At 40.5% G+C, this 26,772-nt stretch overlaps 1 protein-coding gene across 3 annotated transcripts in view; it reads left to right on the forward strand.

Moving 5' to 3' along the window:
* The window catches only part of lrba (LPS-responsive vesicle trafficking, beach and anchor containing), a 188,254-nt gene that overhangs the window by 34,311 nt on the left and 127,171 nt on the right, over window positions 1–26,772 (forward strand). For all 3 annotated transcript variants that reach the window (XM_065956897.1, XM_065956901.1, XM_020628906.3), the window contains exons 9-29: window positions 164–361; window positions 1,679–1,812; window positions 2,890–2,998; window positions 3,416–3,568; window positions 3,985–4,153; window positions 4,471–4,550; window positions 5,054–5,116; window positions 5,693–5,790; window positions 6,075–6,167; window positions 7,089–7,197; window positions 7,608–7,689; window positions 9,765–9,888; window positions 10,006–10,198; window positions 16,646–18,019; window positions 18,144–18,325; window positions 19,124–19,277; window positions 20,245–20,425; window positions 22,161–22,264; window positions 22,858–22,965; window positions 23,106–23,247; window positions 23,896–24,250. In XM_065956897.1, the coding sequence (XP_065812969.1) occupies window positions 164–361; window positions 1,679–1,812; window positions 2,890–2,998; window positions 3,416–3,568; window positions 3,985–4,153; window positions 4,471–4,550; window positions 5,054–5,116; window positions 5,693–5,790; window positions 6,075–6,167; window positions 7,089–7,197; window positions 7,608–7,689; window positions 9,765–9,888; window positions 10,006–10,198; window positions 16,646–18,019; window positions 18,144–18,325; window positions 19,124–19,277; window positions 20,245–20,425; window positions 22,161–22,264; window positions 22,858–22,965; window positions 23,106–23,247; window positions 23,896–24,250 (4,205 nt within the window). The remainder of the gene's footprint in view (window positions 1–163; window positions 362–1,678; window positions 1,813–2,889; window positions 2,999–3,415; window positions 3,569–3,984; window positions 4,154–4,470; window positions 4,551–5,053; window positions 5,117–5,692; window positions 5,791–6,074; window positions 6,168–7,088; window positions 7,198–7,607; window positions 7,690–9,764; window positions 9,889–10,005; window positions 10,199–16,645; window positions 18,020–18,143; window positions 18,326–19,123; window positions 19,278–20,244; window positions 20,426–22,160; window positions 22,265–22,857; window positions 22,966–23,105; window positions 23,248–23,895; window positions 24,251–26,772) is intronic.

Below are 26,772 nucleotides of genomic sequence, written 5' to 3' on the forward strand. Positions count from 1 at the left end.
GAAACATTTTTAAACAAACCAAAAATAAAAGTAGTTGGAGACCACCTCATTGTTGGTTGTCATTATATTGTGGTAAAAGAAACCGAGATGAGTTAGCTTACCCATCTCATTAATGTTCTATTGCTGTATTTTGTCCTTCTGCCTTCCATTTCCACCTCTTCAGGGCACATTCAAGTACAAGGCTGAGAGTGACTTGCTGTTTGCAGAGCATCATAAGACCTTACTGTACGATGGCAAACTGTCCTCCAGCATCGCCTTCACTTACAACCCTCGCGCCACAGATGCCCAGCTCTGCCTTGAGTCCTCTCCTAAGGACAACGCCTCCATTTTCGTCCACTCACCGCACTCTCTCATGCTGCAGGTAATTATCCTTTTAACAAACAATCTTACTCGTGTAACAGCCGTTTCCATTTAAGTCAGAGCAGATATCATTAAGACTACCATTATTTGAATATAACCCGGAGTCAACAATGCTGCACCAAGATTAAAGCATTGTCATCGCAAATTGTTTCCCCACCTGTACGCCTGCTCCTTCCCTCTCACTGTTAAATATGTTTCATGCTTTACTCTTTCATTTTTCACAGAGGAAGAATGAAAGTGGCCTGGTTGGCTTCTTTTCATTTTAATAGCCTCATTAAGGCAGAGGTGGAAGTGTGTTCAGCTAGTCCGACTCCAACAGCAGCTGAAAAATGCTAGCCTGGTGCTCTAATTATGGAATTAGCCTTCTCTTGGCTGAGATTCAGTATGACATGCATGTGGTTTTTTTTTTATTGCATTTTTCCTTAGAAAAAAGGTAGGAGAACTCTTGTGGAAGCTTTCCATATGCTTCTTACAAGCACCCACCCTACACACATATACAAACAACACTCATTTTCACTCATACTGAGTTTTCTTTTTTCTCAAACACTAATTGAGTTTTCTCTCATGCCCTCTCATCAAAGACAGTGCTTTGTGTGTTTGTATGAGCGAGGCTTCTGCTGCCACACAAACATGTGCCTCCTACAACACACAACCACGCATACAACCACGAACACACACTGTGTGAAATATGAATGAATATGTGACCTATATTTTCTGCTCAGCTACACCATGCTCCAACATTCCAATCCTATAGAGAGGAAAAGTTTTACAAAGCCTGTGTTGGTATTGCAACATACAACAACAACAACTAGGCCTGCACCAGAATCCAGTACTCAAAGAAAAAAAAGATCAATTTGAACTCATCCTCATGATTTATTCACTACTGATCGAAAGAAATAAAGTATTCAGTATTGAAATGTTGGCATTATATTTATCCTCTTAAACACTGACAGCATCTGTTATCTTGTGTTATTATAAAGGTAAAATAGGGGGTGAAATTAAGACTAGATATTAATGGACACAGATTAAAAGTGTCTCTTAAGAGTTTGTTCCTGTCAGGATAAAAAACTTGCTAATACTTCACTGCATAACTTCATATGTATAAATACATTCTCTTTGATAGTGTGACTACTCGAAAATGACACCACTCTAATATGTGTTCACTAAGTATAAAGGTGCTATCAGCAGCTTTGTAGAGTAAAGGCTGGATAATAATAATAACACGGGTGTTATTAAAGCAAGTACCTGTGTGACGCATGTGCAAATGTCAGATATATTAAATGTTAAATGGAGCTGCATTATGTGTTTGTGTCGGCAGGACGTGAAGGCCGTGGTGACTCACTCAGTCCAGAGTGGCATACACTCCATCGGAGGCGTGCAGGTCCTCTTCCCTCTGTTTGCACAGCTGGATTTCTGCCAGCCCTCCAGCCACGAGCTGGACACCTCCGTCTGGTAAACACACGCACACTTGTTTGTCTTCCACTACATCAAGATCATATCTTGTTTGCATTAAGTCATTGTTACACGTTGTAGTGTAAATATGAAGGCTAGGAGTTCAGTTGCTTTACTGGCATCATGAATCAGGACGATGTTTCTGCCCTAAAAGAAGAATATAATGCTGACACGGTGTAATATGGGCTGTTACATTTCAACATTTGACAGCAGGTAAAAGTTATCTAAGTTTAAAAAAAGGAAATTGTATTTATCATAGAGCTACTGGCACCACAGTTAGCCACAGTTACTGTTCTTCAGTGGTGAACTTGGGTGGACTAACACTTGACTCTACTCCAGTTGTTAGTAAAGGTTTACAAATGAGGCTTTGAAATATTTCTAATATTAATTTTCTAATACTGTCTTTCTCTAGACTCTGTAAGGCTTCAGTGTAAAGTAGTTTGAATGTCTCTATTAACACTGCACTTCAGATAATACAAATAATAAAAAACAATATTTGAAATATTTTCACATTTTTAAAAGTGACACTCCTCCCAGATTACTGATGAACTTTTCAGTAAAGCAAATTAGTACTTTAATCCTTATGTTAAACTGAATAACTATATTCTGAAATAAACTATTCCGATAGAATAAGATGTACAATATCAGGATATGTCTGGAAGGTACCCAGACAGCCAATGAGCGTCGTTATTTCCAGCCCTTTGTGTCAACAGTTGTTTGTCAGAGTGTAAAACATTTAGTCATTGCGCTGTCAAAAAGAGACCTAAAGTAAGCATGCTCTTTCATATTCTAGACTTTTGATGTAATGCTGAGTTTTGAAAAGCTTTGACGACATCTTGCTTGTAAATAGCATGGCTGTAATATCTGCTGCCCTCAAGGTGATGCTAACCAGAATCTGTCCTGCTAACACAACGGGGACATGACACCCTCATTCAATCACATTTCATGTAGGATATGCCCTTCACCGTCAGGGCTTTGTCAGCAGCTTACATAGATTATTGTCACTGTCTAACTCTCTCTCCTCTCTCTCACTCTCTCTTTTTTTTTTTTGTTGCTGTTTGTCTGTCGTCCTCTTAGCTGCACTTTGCTTTCCTTTGTGATGGAGCTCTTAAAGAACTCCGTGGCTATGCAAGAGCAGGTCCTGGCCTGCAAAGGCTTCCTCGTCATTGGCTACACTTTGGAGAAGGTGAGACAAACACAAAACTGCCTCAGCTGGCACAAAAATACACAAGAGAGCCATCTTGCTGTACCACATAATGATCTCAGTACAGTGATGGGGCAGATCTTGATTCCCTAAGTCCCACAAACACATGCTCACACCAGCACAAACATTTAATATGAAGCGTACTTTGTTTCCCCTCAGCTGTATTTGGAGGTCACAGCTGGCCTGTGTGCTTGTTAGGCAAAAGAGGAGCTCCTTCTCATCTTTCTCTGCATGTGCCCTTTCCCTCCCCTCCCCTGTGTCGAGCCTCATTCACCCCATTCTGCTTTCCACATTTCTGCCTCCGTCTACTGACATATCGCTGCTCTCGCTCTTTTTTTTTTTCTTTCCACCTCCTATTGTGCTCCTATCACACTTTCTGTCTCCCTGTCTGTGCTCCAGTCTTCCAAGGTGCACGTGACCCGGCCTGTCCTGGACATCGTGCTGGCCTTTTCCAGATACCTTAGCAATTTGCAGAACGGCATCTTGCTGCTCAAGCAGCTGTGTGATCACATTCTGTTCAACCCTGCCATCTGGATTCATGCCCCTGCCAAGGTAACTTAAATACATGCACATACACACACATCACAGACACAGCGCCATTATTTTGATATTTACTTCTTTAAAGATGGAAATATGTGTTTAAACATTTAGATAAGACACACACAGATCTGTCACCGCTACATGGTCTCTCAAACAGTCCTGCACAGTCATAATCAGCCTCTCTTGCTCTGTACAGTCTTGCCCTACTTTTAATTTTCATTGTTTCAGAGTTCAGCTCAGAGTCCAAGGTTATCCCTAAACCTGTAACTCAGTGAATGCTGTTTAAATGAGAAGGGCTTGCCTACAACGCTTGGGGCTTAGAAGCTTGGAAGCTTTTACTTTTTTCTTAAAAGCTAGGACACCTTAAAACTGAATACAAAATCAAGCCTGCATGTATGAATATTATAAATGTTCTTAATCTTTTGCAGGTGCAGCTAACACTCTACACTTACCTAGCAACAGAGTTCATCAGCACCGTCACCATCTACAACACCATCCGCAGAGTGGGCACTGTACTTCAGGTCATGCACACACTGAAATACTACTACTGGGTTGTGAACCCACAGGACCGCAGCGGAGTTGTGCCCAAAGGCCTCGGTGAGTATGCATTAAAAAATGCTAAAACTATACTGTAATGTAATGCAGATTTTTTATAATACCCTGGGTGGTGTTTACTTCCCTCTTTTATAATTTCTTTAAAATATACAGTATGTACAGACAATGCATATAAAGCTAGATATTACAAGCCTAGAAAAATGATGCACACACATATGAACACACTGCAACAAACACTCAGATGCAGAACTTAGCTTTTGAAAGGAAGAAAAAAGATGTCTCTTATCTCAATAGATGGTGCTGAGTTGATCATTTATAAGTCGCTTTCAACAGCCATCGTTTTGTGTTTCGGTTTTCAGATGGTCCAAGGCCAAAAGACAAGGAGCTCTTTCCTTTGCGAGCCTTTCTGTTGTTGTTTGTCAAGCAGCTCATCATGAAGGTGAGTTCATGAAGCCAAAGCCAGACACCCTCCCTTCTCTCCAAACACCACACTGAGTTTATTGACTTGCTTCAGAAAGTGCTGAATTAGATTGCAGAAGACATGTCATTGTGTTTCCTTCTCTGGTGTTTGTATGGAATATGGGGTTGCTCACTGATGGCAGGAGTGTTGCAGTCTGATTAACAATGGCAATGACCATCTGCACAAGCATTAAGAGTTGAGTTAAGTCTTGCCAAACCCAGAACTCTTATTTAAGTGTGTAGCATTATTCAGTTTTACTATAGCTCACAGATACGTTGTGCCGTTGTATTTTTATAGTTGCAACACAGAAGATTATTTAATGAGGTGGAACTCTATCTGGGAAGTACAGATTGTGGGGAAAAAAAAAAAGTTTTTACTTTCTGGTTTCTGGTGTATTTGCAATGTAGTGGCCAGTGTAGGACTCAACATTTTATTTATGCAAGAAACAATAATCAAACTAATAAATAAATCATATATTCCAGGATCATGGAGTGAAGGAAGACGAGCTACAGAGTATCCTCAACTACCTCCTTACCATGCACGAGGTATGTATGCGAATGTGTTCTGTTGTTCTTGCAGCACTGACCACCAGAGAGCAGCATAACACTTCTGTACTCTATTTTGTGTCTTCCCACCATCTGATAACCAGAGCAAGAGCCATTCCTGTTTCTGAAGGCAGCATCACTGTTTCTTGTTATTTTGTCTGCCAGTCAGAGGTCCTGACAGCAGTGGTTTTGTTTACCGTGGTGCGATGCATAAAAACTGAATCAGTCAGATCAGTCAGAAAGGCAGTGAACCTTGTAAGAATAGAGGCTGAAATATTGTCAGTGGCATTGCCCGGAAATGCCACTGACATGTTACAGCCCCTCATTTTATAAAGCAGCACTTATTGTGATTCTACAGTATAAATGCTTGTGATGTATTCCATTATTTGTACATATTTTTTCACAACCTTTCCCTCTCCCTTTGCTCCATCCTCTTAAAAAAACTAAATAATACAGTATTGAATCATCTTAAAAACCACACATTATCTTCAGTGGATGCAGTTTTTTTTTTTTTTTTTTTTAAACAGCTGTCCTTGAACACTGAAGTAAATGTGGCTTTTCTTCTTTGTCTCTCAGGATGATAATCTCATGGACGTCCTGCAGTTGTTGGTCGCTCTGATGTCGGAACATCCTGGGTCCATGGTCCAGGCCTTCGACCAGCGCAACGGGATTCGGTAATAATCCTGGTTTTGTTTTTCAAATTATTTGCAGATGTACTCGCAGTTTCTTAAAAATGTATTAGATTGTAGTTGAACTGGTAAAAGTAGGCGCTAATTGTATTTATTTTATAACTTCAGTGATTTGTCAATGTATTTTTTTGGGGGGGGGGGGGTACATGTATGTTTTTTTTTTTTTTTGCCTAATCCTTAATGAAGAGCTAAACGTATTTACTTAATAGATGAATATTTTAAATGCTTTTACTGAATGTTTAATGTGATTTGTGTCTCTCTGTTCACAGTGTGGTCTACAAGCTTTTGGCCTCAAAATGTGAACCAATCCGAGTGCAGGCACTCAAAGTTATGGGCTACTTCCTGAAACACATGACACCAAAGTACGTATGGTCATTACAAGAAGGATTGGATACATAACCAGAGTATAGAACTGATGTTTGGAAAATGTAATATAATTGAGTCTGCATTATAAATTTAAAATAATACATTGAAACTCAGACTTCTATTAATAATCGAGTGATATGTCACAAAAGGAAAGGGAGTTTATTTTTGATTGCTCTGATGCACAATATTAAGACTTTGCATTTATTCTTCCATAAGCTTTATGTAGTTTTTTTAATGTTCCTGTTTGAATAATTAAAGGGCAAAGTTAGAATCTTAATTGTTTTTTAAGCAACACAATAACAAGGAAATACTGTCGCGTGAATAGTAATCTGTTGATATAGTACATTACGGAGGGTGATTGGGTGTGATTATCATATGAAAACTGTTTATGACTTACTGGTACTTTTCACCTCAACCGCCTGTTGATTGTTTGTGACTTATAAAGGAATAGAAGGGGCATCTCTCATATTTCCATCCAACCATTTTTTAATACCCGTAATCCAGATGCAGGTTTGACTAAAACTATTTGTAAACGGTCCACATTTGAGCTAAAAGGGGAGTTGAAGCATAATCATAGATGAAAGCATTGAATGTTTTTCTTTGAAGACCTCTTCTTACTTAGTCAGCAGGGATTCTCTTTTTCATTTCCTCCAAGTCAAAAGACGGCTGGAGCTCGGCTGATTTATGCTGTTACAGATTTCCACCGCTGCAACAACTTGAACAATAAAAAACTCCAGAATTTCTTTAAAAGTTATGCCGCCATTTGATGAATTCTAGCGCATTGATATCAATACAGATTAGTATATCATATCATGTGACAGTTTAGAAGAACTTTTTTTTTTCTGACACTAAGGTGGTTTGACAAATACTGATCTTTCCTAACTGGCTGACATTTGATCTATTGCTGCCCTGATCAGGAGAAAAGCTGAGGTCATGCTGAGTCACGGCCTCTTCTCGCTGCTCACTGAACGCCTGATGCTGAACTCCAACCAATTCACCATGACAACCTACAATGTGCTCTTTGAGGTCAGTCCTGTGTATATGTACACACTCTAATAGAAAACATTGACACACTGTAATAACCTCTTTTTACATTCTATGTTTTTGTGTTTTTAAACAGCCGTTTAAATCACAGTCAATCATTGAAAATTCTTCTCTTTTTACAAACATTGTTTCCCTTTCATTTAGTTTCCCCCCATCTTTATTAAACATGTAAATAATTGAATTAATAATGGTTGGAATAATAAATGATGTGGCTTGCTACCCGCAGAAACTTGATTTGACAATGATTCCGCAGTAAAGGATGTGATGGTGAAACATATACGCAGCCTTGTGTATTCCATACTGCCGAGTGTTTCTCTGTTATTGTTTGGGCCGGAGTGGATATTTATGACTTGAATCCCCTCTCTCTCTCTCTCTCTCTCCCCCCCCGGTAGATTCTCACAGAGCAGATCTGCACTCAAGTGATCCATAAACAGCATCCGGACCCCGACTCCACTGTGAAGATTCTCAACCCACGTAAGTGCCTCCTCTGTGCCACACTACTCCCCTAAATCATCTCCCTCTACATACCTACTGCTCCTCGCTGCACCAGAGGATATTTCCCCCATGGAGCCGTGTGAATCGCTGTATACAGTCAAACAAATGAATGACATAAATTCTGCAGACAGAGGGTATTCTCACATAACCCAGAAGTAAACCTAACATGAAGATGGTGAGGATACTTTGTGTGACAATTGAACACACATCTGCTCGTTTTATTGGAAGTCGTTATTATCTTTATCAGTGTGAATTTACATATAAAGGTGTGATAAATGTAAAGAACATTGCAATTATTTTTGTGTGTTATAATATTATTTTTGATATAATTGAATTAAGTATTCATTAGTATTTTATTTATTTTGAATGCATTTGAAAGTTTTATACAATTAGAAGTGCATCTTTAATGTTGAAGTTGTAATATTTTATTACAATTTTTTTATTGAATTAACAGCCAAACGTAGTTAATAAAGTTAATTTTATGTTTTTAAATGTATGAAAAAACCCTTGGTTTAAATACTGGATAACAACAATTAGGTTTTTTGATGACGACAACAAAATAAAGCTAAAAATGTATTTTTAATGGTAAATAAAAGTAAACACATACTATTAATTTTGTGCACAGTTTTCCTAATTGCACATATTTTAATCATTATACAGGTTTTTTTTATTTGTGTAAAGGGCATCATTACATGTAGGGAGTGCATTCTCAGTGTGTTATATGCAGCAACACAACACGCTAAAACTCCAGGCTCTGATCAATGTTCCCATCTTAGTTTATTTCACCTCCAATTTAAAGTCAGCTCACAAACTCTTTTCCTATTTGGAAGTTTTACAGTAAGTTTTCATTTCAGCAAAGAAAGGAACATACAGCTCTCTCTGTTTATAATGCTGCTTCCACACATGCGTTCACCTTGTGCACACACTCGCGAAACATCTTTAATCAGTTTGAAATCAGAGCACTTGGTATAATCACAACCAAGGTTTACTTCCAACCAGCCTTAATCTGACAAGGCCCTGCTGTAGTCACACTTTGATTATCTTAAGCCTTTATTGTGTTAAAAACTCTCCGACCCAACCATCCCAGACAGGCGGTATATATCATAGAAACCCTGTACGGCTTTTTTTTTCACATGTGAGCGCATACTATGGAAAGTAAGAGCGGTGGTCTGTTTCTCCTTTGCCGTGCATTTTCTTGATTTAATCTGTGACAAACTCCCAAAATGGCCCCCTGATTGCAGTCTTTAGTAACGTCAGAGCCAATCAAACAAACCGAGGAAGTACCGTTTCCCTCAAATTAACTCAAGGGAAAGAAAACCAAGAGCAAATGGAAAAAAGAAAGGAATACGCCATCCCCTCCGTCCTCATTCCCGGTACATGCTGGGGTAATTTTCTGGCGGTAAAGGTTCAGCGACTCATAATTTGAGTGACTAAGGCGTAGAAACAACACAACCGTCTGCCGGGGCAAAGGGGCATCGGTTAGCGCCAAGGTCTGAAAAGACAAGTGAAATCCAAGCCGCCGCCGTCTCTCGACTCAGAGCAAATGAACACTGACACTGTCTAGATAATTCATCTAAACAGTCATTCTCTTCGGTTTAACCGAAGCCAAGCCTTCCAGAAAGGACCCACGTCTCTGCATCTCCCGTTTGAAACAATACCAAAACCATTACAGTGCGATAAAGATCAATGGCCTGGTCTTTTTTTTTATTCTCCTCTGCTCTGCTTTTCTTACCACAGGCACAGATTTTCAGGTGTGTAAAGCTGGAAGTTCATATAGTTTTTGACACGATGATTTGCACATGTTGATACCAATGTATGACTTACTCGTTGATTTGTTCACTTCCTCCCTCTCTACCACAGAACTGGTTTTATTTCCAAGCTTAATTATACATGTTTCCAGATTCAACTTTTTTTATTGTAATCCTTAAAAATTCAGTTTAATGCCCTAAAATGAATAAAACGGCTGAAAAAGAAGTATAATTTGGCACTTTTCTACATTCATTTCTGCAGAACTATAAACATATACTTCTTTATCCTTCTGTTAATATTTCTAGAAATTCTGAAGGTTATAGCTGCTCTGCTGAAGAACTCGCCCCCATCTGCCGAGAGCATGGAGGTGCGCAGGGTCTTCCTGTCAGACATGATCAAACTGTTTAATAACAGCCGAGAGAACCGCAGGTAAGAATTCCACCGAAGAGAGAGGAAAAAAAAAAAAAAAACTAGTCCGCAGAGTGTATTTACATGCCTGTGGGATTCACATTCAGATCTTAATAAATGTGTTCTATTCTGTCTCAGGAGCCTGCTGCAGTGCTCCGTGTGGCAGGAGTGGATGCTCTCTCTGTGCTTCATCAATCCCAGAAACAGCGAGGAGCAGAAAGTCACAGAGATGGTGTACGCCATCTTCCGCATCCTGCTCTATCACGCCATCAAGTACGAGTGGGGCGGCTGGCGCGTCTGGGTGGACACCCTGTCCATCACCCACTCCAAGGTCAGCGCGCTCATTATAAGCATACATGCCCTACACACACACACACACACACACACACACACACACACACACACACACACACACACACACACACACACACACACACACACACACACACACACACACACACATACACACACACACACACACGTACATACACGTTAAAAACAGATTTGTTTATCTCTCTCTGTGGATCTTCTTCTATCTCCTCATCTGTTTCCTTTTTACTTCTCTTATGTTACGTTCCTAGTTCTCTTTCTTTGACCTCACACACACTTTATATCTCTATAGTAAGCACCAGAACACACACACAAGACACTTGCACAAACACACTCCAGTTTTTACTCCACTGTTCAACACATGACTCTAGTCATAACCCTCCTCCTCAGTTGAAATCCAGAAAGGTTTACAGCAGTATCCAGTCAGAATCATCAGCTTTGTTACTCATATGTTTAGTTTAATGCAATTCGTAAAATGAGAAATTACAGAGCCTTATCGTCGCAGTGTAGGGTAGCCCAGTAATTGAACCTTGCCTCTGTGTGCCCATCTGATGAAGCTATGGGGTCTCTACAGTGGTTACAATTTAAAAGCTAGTTGGAGTATAAACCATTTGGAAGGATCCCAACAGCCCTTCCACTCTTTATTTACATTTAGAGTTTCTTTCCTTTACGTTGCACCGATAAAAACAAATCTCGCTTCTTATTTCCAAGAGCTGAATTTAAAATACTACTTGAGAAATTCATTGTTGATATCACATTTCACTACTCTGCTCCAAAGCAGTGAAGTAATTGAGGTTGGTGTCAGATTGTGGTCTGTTTTTTTTTTTTTTTAAAAGCCTGGCAGATTAAAGGTAGAGTTAGAAGAAGTGATACAAGACGCTTCACTGTAGCAGAGGATGCTGTGACTGTTGTCGTCCAGTAGGGGGCACAGGCAGACTGCCCTTGAGGATAAGTCCTACCAAAGCAACATTTAGCAGGATGGTGTTTGTGTGTGTGTTGTATGCTTGATGCTCTGAACTCCTGAATTTCTCTCCACACCTCTGAACAATGCAGAAGTAACCCGCAGGGTAAAATCAGACAAATGGAGCTCTAGTGGCGGTTCAAGGGCGGTATTTGATGTAAAACTGGAACAAAGATGAGTGGATATTGAGATGAAATTTAAATGTAACACGTACTGTATATGTATTCAACAGACCCTGTAAATGTCTTTGTGGTTATGAAGTCACTGCTTTAATATTCATAAAACAAACCTGTGTAGTATACATCGATTCTTATATATAACTATTGTTTTGACAAATTGGACTGTCATTTTAATGTTAGTAACACAAAAATATTTATACTCCTAGCTATTCCTGCCTAGTTATAACGTGTCCGATGTAATTTAAAAAAAAGCCTGCTTCTTGTGTCATCTTTTCAAAAAGCTGCAGTGTTTTTCTTTTTTTTTTGGGTCTCACCTTGCGACGTGGCAAAGCGCAGAAATCGTTTATTGTTCTTTGTCCACAGCAGGTTGTAGAGGTGCTGTTTCATATGCACTTAATGAATGCTGCTTCTTCTTGGCTCTAGCTGCAGTTCCTGGCACTTGTTTAACATCAGACTTGTGTTTATGAATAAACTCATGTACACACACACAAACACACGCACACTTCCCGCACAGTGCAGGGACCCTACTGTACCTGTGAGAAGGATACTTGCAGCGGTAGCTAGCCACCGTGATACATGCATCTGCTAGAAAAAAAAAAAAAAAAGCTGAAGAAACTCAATTGCAATTTTATTGTCCCGTTTGATAGATTTCCTGCCACCTTTGTAGCACCAAAGCTGTTTGTCACTGTTGCTCTCTCCTCCCACTGCTGCAGGGCTGTGTGTGTGTGTGTGTGTGTGTGTGTGTGTGTCTGTGTAGATTATGTGTTCCAAGGCACATTTTCTCTTTGCCCTCCTTTTCTCTTGGGCTCCAGGAAAACCTTAACTCCGAGCCCATTGAATATTCATCGAAACCGTGCGAGAACAATCAGAGAAACAAGGCCTCATAAATACAACCAGCCCTCTGGGAGCCTCTTGATAAGTGCATATATGCATTCACAAATACATATTTGCACACATTTCCTCCACGTGGACTTTTGATTCGGCTCGTGTATACCTCATTTTATTTGTCACTTTGTCAAACTAAGAGATAATATGCCTATTGCTGAAACTTTGTTTTTCCCTCTCGACACTCTTTCTAGTTTAGATATTGTCAGTGCATGAAAATCTCTGTACTGTATTTTTTTATTAATACATTTTTGTATTTGTCACCACAGTTGAAAAATAATAACCTCATAGCAGCTATTAAAAAAAAAGAACATACTGACTGTACCCTAGAAAAACACAAAAAACAGTCACCAGCTTAAGTATAACTATATTTGTGCGGTACAGTATGAGTTTACGATTTCTGTTCGGGGTTCTTCTCATTTGCATATTTATTGTTAATTAAACTTGGGATATTTAACCCCTTATTCACTGACACCTGCCGCACATTCTTGTTGGGGCAACTTTATTTCCTACACTTCAAATTTTTTATCTCGCTTTTAGATTGTAGCCTATCTGTTAACAGTTTGATTATATTGAATTTATTTGATCAGTTTGGGTTTGATGTATATCCCAGTGTATCTTGATTTGTGCATTGTGATTAGCTCCAAATGCTTAATTACAACTCAACTTCCCTGAGAGCTAAATACATTTTTATTGCCAAGAAGTGAGTTGGCTTCCTGATCCACCAAAGGCCGTTTTATTTTGTATTTATTTCCCCATTTTGTTGTCTACTACTGACACCAAATGGACTAGTAGTTTGCAGAGGCACAGCAAGTCTACTACGATATATATATATATATATATATATATATATATATATATATATATATATATATATACACAATTTAATTTTGTAACAACATAATACACATTCGCTGTGTGTGATTGTGTATAATTCTGTCAGTCATTCTAAAGTTAGTGTACTCCGTGTGAGTCTCTGTGAATAGACAGATGTTCCTGCAGGTGGGCACACTGACATAACAGTGCCCCCTCCCCTACTCTCAGCCTGCACCCACCCAAGGTGCCCCTCATCCATCTCTGCAAACAAATCAGTCTGAGAACAAGGAGAAGGTCTCTCCGTCCTTCAGTCTCCTACCGTCAGCTAACTTCATTATACATGTCAAGATGTTAAACCAAAGACAAATAAAAAGTGATCAGATCTCTGACAGAGTACCTTATACACAGTATGAGCTGGTAATTTAACAGTAATATTTCAAAAAGGAGAAGTTTTAAGTTTAGTTGTTGCTTAACATCTCAAACTGTAGAATAGTTTGGCCTGGCAGCTTTTACCCTTTTGGCTTTATTGAGACATTACACACACACAACTCAAGCTGTGGTTCTTTGCAAAGACTTTCAGATATTTTTTTTAGAAAATAGCCATGCATCAAAAGTAGTTTATAAGGTGAAGTAGAAATACAATCACCATAACTAGTGTAAGGTATTAAATCTTTTAATAGTAAGTATTAACATCTCAAAGTGAATTATTTCATAATCACCTTGGCATTCCCGTGAGTTTGTCTGGCTGGCCTGAAACTATTTGAATCTACAGTAGCCTGCGAGCTCGTCTTCCTGTAGTGGTGATATAAATTACAGATAAAAAACGGTTTACATATTACTGGATCAGATTGGCGGCGCAAAACTACGAAGAAAAATGTTTTTACAAGGGGTGAAAAAGGAAGATATTGGAACATGAACTAAAAACCCGCCAGCCCAGCAGTAGCAGATGAGATTGATTTTGGAGGAGGAATTGCATTTAGCTAATCGGATTAGAGCCACACTGCCCTCCCTATTTCCTCTTTGTTTTGTGGTTGGTCCTTATCTATTTATCTAAATGGGGACTCCCAGGCTCCTACTGTGGGGGTCTCACTCTGACCCTCACCTTACAGTTTGTGGTGTACAGGCTCTTGTTCAAGACTCATTGTACATGGAAGTTCTACTTCTATTGATTAATCAAGTTTTGAAAAAATGAGTGTCATTTGATTGAAAGAAAGAGAATTTTCCTTTATTTGTCGTTGGAGCTAAAAGTACACATACTTGCTGTATTATCTTTGTGTTTGTTAGTGTTTCACCTCCAAGTCTTTTTGTATGATCTGCCCTTGTTGTGCCTGTTGCTAATACCATGTTACCTGTCACATTAGGAAAACCCACCATGTTTTTGTACATTGCCATAACATTTTCCCATACCCCACTGAGGCCCGGCCGAGTCGAGGAGTAGAATGAAATTAGATTAGATCAGTGCTGATGCCTGAGCCACCCAAGGCAGTTTTCTATATATCGAAGCAAGGCTAAACGTTCTTTCAAAAACCACAGAGACATATACTACCTCTGCCTAATGGTAACTGGATCTGTTGCAGAGCCCCATTTAAGGCCAACATACATCATCTTAATGCACAGACTGCATCCTGAATCTATGACGCTATGTTCTGCAACGCTCTCCTGCACGATTTCCATAGCAGAGCGCTCTGAATGCAGCCTTTTTAATTGCTAGAAATGCTAAATGTCAAATTAAGCTCCAACTAATGGGGTAGAAGGTCTTGCTGTGTGATCACTTGGAAAGAGGGAGGGAAGAGAGGAAGAGACAGACTACTGGCGCATTAAGAACAGGCTGTGCACTCAGAAAACAGCTATGGATTACCAATCACAGCTTCCCGCTACAGAAGATTAATGAGCACCCGTGTAGCAGGCTAATTTAGAACAATAACGCCTAATTAATTACAAATAATCAGCGTCTTTCTCTCCCTTTCCTTTCTTCCGCTCCCAATGACTCACGTTTCTTTCTCTTCCTCCTTCGCTGTTTCTTATTTTTTCTCTCCTTTTTTGATCTCTGGCTCTTCCATTTTCTGTGTTTCTTTCTCTCTATTTCTCTCCTTCTGTCCAAATAGCCTCAGGTAAAATAGCAGCAAAGTGAGTCTAGTTTCACCCGCCCTACCACCACCAACAACCCATCTTTGACTTTCTGTCCTCCAAGCACAGTGATTAATGCAGGGTCTTAAATTAGGCGTGGGAGGATTTGCCAATGCTGGACACGCACTCAGCACAGCTAGCAGACACACACTAATAGTATCTGCTGCTAATCTATGACTGCTTACATGGATGGGCTCTTCCTCAAATGCCACAGCAGAGCATTGTCGTTATAGACTAGCAGTCTGATCCCTCGTATCAGATGTAAGAAGACTGATGGAGGTTAATAGGCCGTAGGCTGCTGCACATAAGAGGAAGGAAAAGTTTTAAATGTACTGAAGTTAGCCACAGCTGGCCCCAGTGGTTATATAAAGTAAACGGTTAGCAGTCAAGACAATTTAGGGAATATCTTACTTTGACAATATGATGCTTTTAGGTGGAAAAAGTATGTAAGGGCATTGTGGAGAATGCAGGGAGAGATTATTGAAAGGCTGGAAAGTTACACCAATGGATATCAGTTGGACAGAGGATGGATTTCTTTGATAAAAGCATTTCAGTGATTAATTCAACACCATTTGAATGCAGGGATTGTTGTTTTGTAATAGATTAAGGTACAACAAAAGCCATTGGTGACAGATTTGAAAGTCTGACTACTCAATTTAGCTGACTTGTAATTTATAGTAATATTACTTGTTCTCAGATTTCAGCTATTCAGAAACGTATGCAGTATTGCAAGGTCAAAAGTCATTGTAACATTTAAAAAAAATCAAAGTTTCCCCAGTGAGCACCAAATGATTGAATGAGTGATTTCAACATTGAAATTTGGTGGAAAACCAGGTGAAATTGGGTCGGTCCGTCCTAGATTAAGATTAAGATTTACTTTTATCGATTGCAAGGGGAAATTTCAGTTTTTACACTCTGTAAGTCATGAACACACACATGCAGAAACAGGATCCTATGGACATGCACTAATGGAGAGAAGACAGAGTGACGGAGCGGACCACAGCGGGCGCTCCTGAGCTGATGGTGGGGAGGGGGGTCGGTGCCTTGCTCAAGGGGCACCTCGGCAGTGCTCAGGAGGTGATCTGGCACCTCTCCAGCTACCAGACCAATTTCCATATTTGGTCCGCACTGGGACTTGAACCAGTGACCCTCCGGTTCCCAACCCAAGTCCCTACAGACTGAGCTACTGCCGCCCTAGACCTCTTCTCAACCATTTTTCAAAAACAACTAGCATGATGATTGTTTTGCATTAGTTTTTGAAAGCCCATCTGTTCTGAGGTGTAATTTCAACACATTCTTATTCCTTATAGAAAAATCTTAATGCTCAGATTTATTGTCTCTGTCATGCTCACAAGAAGATTCAGAGCTGTTCGGGGTCATTTTGAAACAAAGCAGTTTCAAACATTAACCACAAGTAGAATCAGTGTTTTCAAGACTATATGTTTCATACATTTTAACAGATGTTCTCCTGTGTTTCCAGGTCACCTTTGAGCAACATAAAGAGAATCTGTCTCGTATGTTCAGTCAGTACCAGCGTCAGGAGTCCGCGGGCTCTCTGAGAACCATTTCTGGTGTCAGCCAGAACTCGGAGACAACTGAGTGTGAAAACGGGCCGCCTGCGGAGGAGACTCCCCCTTCTACTGTCATTGAGCTCACAGTGGACGAGACTTCCCAGAAGTCCCCTGACTTAGCATCTGGTTCCACCATCACGTCCAGCCCACTGGATGCTACAAGTGAACAGGGACAGGCATCCATCACTGTGTCCAACATCCTTGCCAGGGCTGAAGAGGAAGAAGAGTCTTCCAAAGGTAGCTCAGGCATTGAGAAGAAGACTGAAGCCTCTGTGACACAGATAAATAATCAAGATGAACAGAGTGGAGAGACCAGCAAGGAGGAATCTGTGACTGAGGCTTCAGATGAGCACACAGAAAAGCTTCTGACAACAGGAAGCTACCAGGAAGAAACTGATGACGTGAAGTCAACAGAAGTGGTTGAGGACTCTGCTGCATCATCTGCGAGAGTTGATGCTCAAACGCCTGTAACAAATGATGAAAAACCTGAGAGTGAATCCAATGAGGGGGAATCATTAAACTCCATGAATGAAACAGATACAGAAGTACCAGTGATTTCAGAACAAGAAGATAACACCCACCAAACACCAACTGAGACTGCAGCCTGTGAAGAGAACAGTGAGCAGGTCGGAGCCTCCATCCTTCCAGAAGATCAGGTCCAAGTGTCGTCTGTTAGTAACCAGAGCCAACCTAGTGATGCTGATGATAGCCAAGAGGAGTCTTCTTATGCTTCTGCTGCTGCTGGCGAAGAAGGGGAGACAGGAACGAAGGAGAAGGAAAAACATGAAGATGATGAAGGGAAGAAAGAGGATAAGGGAGGACAGGAGATAACGACAGAAGAAGAAAAAGATGAGGAACAGGAGGTTAGCATTGAAGAAGTCATTGAAGGAAGTGAGACTGAAGAAAAGCAGGTGTCTACTTTAGCTGAAACACCTGATCAAAGTATGACAGAACCAGCAAAGGAAGAAGTTAAAGCTGAAGAGTCTTCCACAACTGAAACGGCAGACCCACAGCCCTCAGATACCACACTGCCCTCTACAGCACAGGAGGTTACAACAGTGTCAGACTCCACCTCGCCTAGTCAACCTTCAGGAACCACAGACACCAATGAAGAAGAAACCCAGTCCAGTCCTACAGACGGCAGCAATGCACCCTCCAGCTCCGGCACCCAGAGGAGCTCAGACTCGGTCAACAAGACCAAAGAGATCAAAATTGCCCGACTTGACGTGTCAAACGTGGCCTTAGACACGGAGAGACTTGAGTTGAAGGAGACCTCTACAACAGTAAGTTTCTTTTTTTTTCTTCTTCTTCTGTTGTTTGCTCATTTCGACCTTTTCTTAACAATCTTGTTTGGAATAAATTACTTTCAGTTTCAGCCGTTATCCCTTACTCATTTCCCTTTTTTAGGAGACAAGCCAAGGCCAGCCGGCAGCAGCGGGAGGCTCTTCAGGCCCTCAGAGAGAGAGCAGCTCTTCAGCACCTCGATCCACCATGTTTCGTATCCCAGAGTTCCGCTGGTCCCACATGCACCAACGCCTCCTGACTGACCTGCTCTTCTCCATAGAAACAGATGTCCAGATGTGGAGGAGGTGAGGTCAACAATGCGCTGACTCTACCACTTTACGAACCATTTAGCAAACAATCATTTTCCTAATTGATTAATGGAAAAGAGATTTATCGGACATTTAATCTCTTAAACAAGTAATGAACGTGTCAGAAAGAGTTCTAAAGTCTTTGTTTTGCAAATGGGAAATTTAACAGTTTTCCTGATTATCGCTTTCATCTTGTCTGTGTGCACAGGAAAAACCTAATATAAGAATTATTTATGTGCCACACTTTAAAACTACGTTTTTTTTACTCATTATAAGACAAAAACATATATTGCCAATAAATTACAGTACCCACAATCTTTACCGTACTACAGATAACATTAAACTCAAAATCAAGTCCTGCAGGATGTTTTATAATTCATGCTTTATTCATGGGAGTTTATTTATAGAGCATTCATACATAAAGCAATTCAAATTGCTTTACCGAGTTAAAAGAGAAAAATGTAAGATACTAAGAGCATTAAAAGAAAAATATGACACCCAACATCCACACAAGATCCAAACCAAACAAAGACATTTGAAATGAAGCAGAGGTAAGATATTAAAAATACTAAATATATTGAAATATCCTAATATGTTACATGTAAAGATATGGCATTTTTATCCTCGAATATTAGCATGTAACGACAAATACTGATAAATGATGAGTGGAGTTGTGAAAAGTCTGCTCTGTTTTAATGCCACCATTTTATTTTGAGCACCAAGACATGTTTCACTTTAAATTGTTTGATTTGTTGCTCCTATTTCTAAGAGGTTTCTTCTTTTTCTTCCTCTCAGTCACTCCACAAAGACGATCTTGGACTTTGTGAACAGCAGTGAGAATGTGGTGTTTGTCCACAACAGCATACACCTCATCTCCCAGGTGGTGGACAACCTCATCATGGCTTGCGGAGGCATTTTACCTCTGCTCTCTGCTGCCACCTCCTCCTCTGTGAGTGTCCTTGTGTGCGTGTGTGTGTATGTGTGTATGTGTGTGTGTATGTGTGTGTGTACTTAACCATGACTGTGTATACTTATAGTTGGATGGCTCTAATCCAAGGAAGTTATTCATCCACATTGACCTTTCCCAATCACATTAGCCGGCAGTTTGCTGCCTCGTAACATTGTTAGGTTGTTGTTGTGTTGTCTGGGTTTAGTGATCGAGGCTCTCTTATGTGATTCTTTCACTTCACTGGCCTCTTTAAGAAACTGATTGATGTACAATTTTATTGTCATTCAGATGTTCTGTAACCAAATTTCACACTGATAGTAACTAAATCTCTTTTGTGTAATTAGACATTTAAGGTGGTAACATTCTTATTTTAAATGCACCCCTCTCAGGATTTGTTTTTATAAGAGTAGCTATTACACGGTTTACAACCATCATTTAAATATTTGATGCATTCAATCCAAATTTAAGATATATTTTAACATGAGCGACATCTTTGATTTTGTATTAATGAAACAGATTTCTACATTCACACTGATAGTTTCATGTGTAGCTCTGTCCTGATATGACATTTTTTATGTTAATAATAGGAACATATTTTGTATGGTAATCTCCCTTAACCAAAACCCACATCAATATGATCAATTGTTTGAGCAGTCCCTGAGAGTTTTCCTAGTGTGCACAATAAATGTAAAGGTTACCTTTACTCCTGTACAGTAAATGTGACCATGACCTACTTCATATTTAATTTAGAGAGTTTTTGTTTTCATGTCGTTCAAATTTTAAGACACAGGCCAGACATACTTCTACTTACTTACAGTACTTCTGTATAGCTAATAGCCTCTAACATGGAATATGTTGTATGTGCTCGCACAGCAATGAATTCATAGAAATAAGATAAACTAGTTTCACTTCTTTGATTACTTGTCAAAGTCATTTCTGTCTAATGTTTCCTCTTCTCTACTCCCAGCATGAACTGGAGAACATTGAACCATCCCAGGGCTTGGCAATTGAAGCCTCCATCACCTTCTTGCAGCGCCTCATCAACCTGGTGGATGTTCTCATCTTTGCCAGCTCGCTGAACTTCACTGAGATAGAAGCAGAGAAAAACATGTCATCAGGAGGCATCCTCCGGCAGTGCCTTCGCCTTGGTATGCACACTTGATTCCTTCCTTTTTGCTGATTTTTTTTTTTTTTTTTTTTTAAAGTAAGATTTCCTTACAAAGCTCTTTCATATCAACTCATCCATTATTTCCCTTGTTGGTCCTTTTATTTTATTTCTTGAAACCTGCATTTATTTCTACTCATCTGTGACTCTTCTCTGAATTCCATCTTTTATCTGCTCCTTTTACCAACTCTTCTGTCCTCCCCCTGTTCATTGATCCAGCTCATATCAGCTCATGTTAGCCTCAGTCATGGCTCCCTGTAGCCTTTTTGACCCTCCCTCCTGTATTCCCTCCTTCTCTCCTGCCCACTTCCTCTGCTTCTCCAGCCGCCGCCTTTCATTCCCTCGCCTCCTTCACTCTGCTCGTATCAGCGTTCTCTTATCTTGTTATTATAACCCCACTGCATGGCAACACTCTAAAATGGCTGCTATCATGATATAGTGAGCTCTGCATAATGGCCTTGGCTGTACTGAAGTGCACCGTAGCCTGAGGCCTTTTTTTCCCCAGCCTTCTGTTCCAGGCTATTACTGTTTCCTCTGACAGCATCAAAAGCCAAGCCATGCTCCAGCTGAATAAAAGATACTGAAATTCTTACATTATTTATTTTATGTGGTGCACCTTTTCTGCAAACATGGATCAAGACAGCATACACACACTCGGCGTGGAAGTGCAGCAATACTTTCTACACTGATTTCAATAATTTCTTCATGGCAGGCTCCATATGAGTAACAATGCATACCCAGGTATCCGTTTTTGCTTTTAAATACTCATTGCAGTGTATGTTAGGAACAAAAGGGCTTTCAAAATGCTAACTTGTTTCCCTAAAAGCCCCCCCCCCAATCCTCCAGATATTATCCAACTACCTCTGCTAATGTTGGGGTTTTGCAGGAAAGTGATGCCACCGTACTACAGGTCCTGTTCTAGAAAGCAGCCGTTATGAAATGAATATTTGATGAGGTATGCGCTCCCCATTGCTTCAACCTAATCTGATTTTGGAAGACTTTAACAAGGTTTTAGCATCTCCAGCACTCCGTCCCCCCCCCTCTCGTTTTTTATAAATGGTTGTATGAAAGAGTAGTCCTAATGGAAAAAGCGAGCCCATTTTCAGACAGAATAATTCCCTCTTTCGTAATCTAAATGGCTCAGAGTTCACATTTGTCAGTTGTCAGGGATACGGTGGAAGGGGGGGTCCCACAGAGAGGCTGTACATTAGATTACAAATGGATAAGTGTGCCAGTTTTAAACAAACCCAAAGTTGCCGTACAGATTTCTGTTGTCCTTTTTTTTTTTTTTCTTTTTGGTGACAAAGAACTCATCTTGCTGCCTACTCAGCATGTACACAACCGGGCAGTGTCATTTGTTATGGGACCTGCACACAGTGGGTGTGATTCAGGAGCGCACCCTTGCACTGTGACCTTGAAGGGGTAGAGGTGGAGCAGGGAAGAGTGAGCGGTGCTGCCAGGGTTGGCCAGTGCACTGACCTTGACATGGCCCCACTTTTTCTTCTTCTTTTTTTTTTTTGTCTCTCTCAGCTCCTCTTGCTGTGGTTTCCTCGGGTTGTGAGCTGAATTCTCACAGTAATGTTCGTTTTTACCCCCATTTTGCTTTAGATGCCTTCTCCTTTGAGAGTCCTCGACATTATGCTGCTAGATATTTATATATAAAGACCTTTTTATTTTATACACGATCATTTAATGTGTCTCTCTCTGATCCTCCTCAGTGTGTGCTATGGCTGTGAGGAACTGTCTCGAGTGTCAACAAGCCCAGTTTAAGTATGGCTCAGCACACAGCTGTACAGCCATGCCCAATTCTGCATCTGCACAGGCAAGTATCACAAACCACCTCATTTTATTTTCCTTAATTCCTTCTTCTGTTTTATTTTCTCCTGTTTAAATGTTTTATTTCTCTCAAAAATGGCCAGTACTTCAATTTCCTCCTCTTATGCAGGTTGCTCTTTTTTTAGCCACATCTTCCTTTGCCCTTGTCTATTACTTCAAAGCAAACCAGGGAGAGCTGTGTCCTTCGTCCTGCTTACCAACAACCAAGTGTTATTGCATTAGCTCACATCTTATTGTATTACCACACTGGCTGATATTTGTGACTCTAGACACGGCCTTTTGTCATTGGCCCTTGGATTTGATACAGTGTCTTCCAGTAAAGTCATGTTGTTCTTCCCTGAACCGGGTGTTAACGCTCATTTATAATGCAGTGGCTCCATATAAAAGCCATTATGTTAAGGACATGATCCCAGGAGGGATGGCTTCCCTAAGCTGTGAAACCTGACTCTGCTCCAGGACGTGCTCATAGATTAATAAACGTCCTTATTGGTGTAAAAATACATGTGTTGCTTTGCATTTCAGTCGGAAGCAACACTAGATTTCCGGTGGTAATTGTTTGATTTTCACACATGCATGCAGAGTCCCGTGGATGCTGTGACAGGTGGAATGTCACCAATCAGAGACCTGGACCGACTCCTTCAGGACATGGACATCAACCGCCTCAGGGCCGTCGTCTTCAGGGATATTGTAAATTATACAGAAAACACATTCATGTAACATACAAACATTGCACAACTCTTAAAAATGCTCCTAGAACTTCTTACTTTTTTACTGCTCTCTGAAGGACACAACTACAGAGATCGTTTAGTGTTTGTTGTTTGTTTCAGGAGGACAGTAAGCAGGCCCAGTTTCTGGCTCTCGCTGTTGTCTACTTCATCTCCGTGCTCATGGTGTCAAAGTACCGCGACATCCTGGAGCCGCACAACGACAAGAAACACCCTCAAAGATCCCAGTCTTCGAGAAGCACAGGTACACAGCTGTTTCAAAGAATACAACCATCTGAAATATTTATTTTCTTATCCAAGGTCTTCTTTATTGATGGTTATAATGATAAGATACTAGTAACAGGGAGAATTTGTCAAACCTAACCCACCCAGACAGGAAAAAACACAGAATAAAAAACAAAAGAGAAGATCACAGAAGCTGTGCACTGAATTATGGATGGATAAAGTATTCATCACTGAAGACCATACAAAGAAAGCAACGATAGTCAGTCAGTAAAAGCAGGAGATATTTATCTTAATGGAAGGTAACAATGCTGTATAATCCACCTGTTTCTAATGTCTTCCTGCTTTCTCCTCTGAATAAAAAGCCTTGTTTGGTGTATTTACAATCTCTTTTCATCTTGACCCGACCTTATTTTTAAAAGTTATTTTCTTTTGAGAATGTTAAGTACATGTAGTTTTGCTCTACACAGCATTAATCCAAAGTATGAGGGGAAAAAAGGCAAAGATTTAAGAAAGACTGAAGACATGAACAGCATTTAGTGCAGCAGAAATTAAATTTGTATGGTTTATTATTGTATGGTTTCTAGATATAAAGAAGCTTGTGACTCATAGTTTATAAGGCGTGTCTTCATTCCTCTCATTTCTTTCTTTTTGTCTTATTTCCTCTTAGATAGCGGCGCCATTTCTGGAGGTCTAGAAGTAGAGAACGGCGTCTCTCTCCGGCGGTATGATTCCGGTATCGGTGATGACCACACCTCGACCGCCGCTAGCGAGGCAGACCTTTCATCCTCCGGCGTGACTCACGGCCCGGACGCCATCTCTGAGGCCTTGTCCACGCTTTCCTCTGAGGTCAGACCTTCTCTGCCCGCTGATGCAAAAGGCAAGAACGTGAAGGACATCCTGCGCAGCCTTGTGAGCTCTCAAGGCGATGACCTCATGGTGGACCCAGGTCTGCTGCCACCTGCTTTTCTTGGAGTTGCAGGCGACGCGTCCAGAGATTTGCCGCAGATCAGCTCATTTGATAGGTGAGGACTCGGGGTTAAACACAAGTCGATATATATATGCAGTATTTTCTTATTCTATTTATAGTAGAGCATATGGTTTTGCTCTGCACGATTGTGGGAAAAATCTGGGTAAAAAATCCTCCCTTAGTCGACATGAGAGCAGCTCCATGACAGCTCCATCACTTTCTCAAGAGCCCACATGGTGTTTATACGCCTGTGATTCTCAAGCTTCATAGTTTTACAGTTTCATACATATTATCCCAACATAACTGCAAGGGAACATTTAAAAATGTCAGACCTTGAAGACATGTCAGCTTGGTATCCTCAGAGGAGGCCTTTGGTGGATCTTGAAAAACATTCTGTAACAAAACTCCCTTTGAACGGGGGGGAATCTTAGCCTCCGACTCGTTCCCCCTTTGCATTGTTTTTTTTCCTTTAGCTGTTGATGTATGCCCTCATCCCAAGAAAACTGCATTACAAAGAACGTGTCTTGAGGAAAACAGGAGCCCTGTCTGGGAAGAAGAGACCAAAAGACATAGCTGGCAGGAAGCTGTTTCTTTTCACTGTGTCACTGATATTTAACTACTTTCTTTTTCATCTCTCTCCTGCTGCATGTCACTCATTGTCTAACATCCAATGTGTTATCTCCCGATTTCAGACATAAAAGCTGCAGAATTTGCATTAACCCTGGAGGTGCAGGGGGTGAACAGTCAGGAGTTAGGCTTCAAAAGCAAACGGGGTACTGGAGCCACAGACTGGCCCAGGTGAGAGAGGATGGTCACCGGTCTGGTTTGCATTTGGAGCGCTGATTCCGAGACAGACGTTCAAACGACAGCAGAGGAAGAAGAGGGTGGGAGACACTCAGGGGGAGAGAAAGAAAGCGATGGGAGAATTGAGTGGAGAGAGGTCTCCATGGGGGTGATGTCAAGTCAAAGTTCTCATGTACTGAAGAAAATATTTCTCCCCTTTTTTTTTTTCTGCCTCTCACAAACACACTCAGTCGCTCTGCCTGCCCCCCAACTGTGGGAATTCCACGGCATCTCTGTGATCGCGTGTCTTTATCTGAGGAATGCTTTGTCAGGTCTCAGGGCGCTCCTCATATCAGGGGGATTAGACTGGCTCCTGTCCGCTGAGCACACTCTGTAGGAAGAGAGAGGACGTCAGGAGAGCTGGAGAACATAGACTAACAGCTCGCTGCCTATGGGAGCCTCTTCATGCTGGGCGTACAGACCCAGAGCATACGGCAAACATCTTTCTTTGTAAAAGAGGACATTCTTTTTAAGAGGAAATAAAATACATTATCATAATCATATTACTATCAGTTGAAGCAGCAGCATGGTTAAATTCTATTTGTTTGTTTTTTTGTTAAAATACACATCCCCTGGAAAAAAATAAAATAACTGATCAAAAGATTTCAGCCTCCCACACCCCGTCTTTAGCTTTGGAACCTATGCTCATTGGTTCTTAGAGAAGATAAGGCCCCAAATAAATACTTGAATATTTAAATAAAGGCTGATTAAATGTACTCAAACAGCTGAACACTCTAGTTCTTAGGAAGTGAATTTTCAGGGAATAAACTGAGCTTTGACAAATAAATATTCATGCTCGGTTTTTGTTCATGGTAAGACAGGAACATGTCACCAATGTAAAGATGCAGCTCATGACTGTGTCCAAGAGTATTTGGACAACAACAACAGTTTATAACAGACACGGGAAAGCAATATCAGGCTTTGCATACACAGGCTGAACTTGTTGATTTGATTTGATAATTGAGTTTAACATAATCAGCCTTCTCTATAAGCCCCTATCTTATGTACGTATATATTTTAGGTACAAGGACACCATACTGGAGTGTCCTACTAGTAAATGTCGAGCTAATTTCCACTCAAAACATTATAAGTCTTGTAAAACTTATATTGTCATCTGGAGAAAAAATATATTTTCATTCTGGAAATGTATAGAAAATTCGGACAATGAAGCTCAGTTTAAGTACTGTATGGTAGATCCTGATCCAGCTGTCATTTTAGTTTGATCATTATTTTAATAAGTTAAATACGCATCCTAAGTTAATGTCAATTTGAAGACTACTTAGTGATACATTCACTTGATATTTTCAGAGTTAATGCATGCACACAAATTTGTTTCATCTTCTAGATCTCCTCTGCTCTGCTGCAGACCTCTCTGCCTGAGCTGAGGGATTATTGTTATGCCTCTCAGTCAGATCAGCTCTCTTATCCATATCATTCACCCGCTTTAATCCTTTATTTATTCTCTTATCTAAGTTGACCACTCTTTATCAGCTTGCTGTCTCCAGTCCTTACCCTCAACAATTCTACCTTCCATGCATTTAGACATGTTTATTATCATGTTGTAGTGACTTAAATCACTGCTCAGCATCTCCCACTAACCAGTAAGTCTCCCATTGACACCAGTACAAGCCAGAGCTGACATTCTACACTGACGTCTCCTGCCAAAACATGGCAACTTTTTCACTTACCCAGAGGGCTGAATTTATGAGACCAGTTATATGAAAGAAGCTGGGA

This window comes from Labrus bergylta, chromosome 1, assembly GCF_963930695.1.
Source record: "Labrus bergylta chromosome 1, fLabBer1.1, whole genome shotgun sequence".
Classification (NCBI taxonomy): Eukaryota; Metazoa; Chordata; class Actinopteri; order Labriformes; family Labridae; genus Labrus; species Labrus bergylta.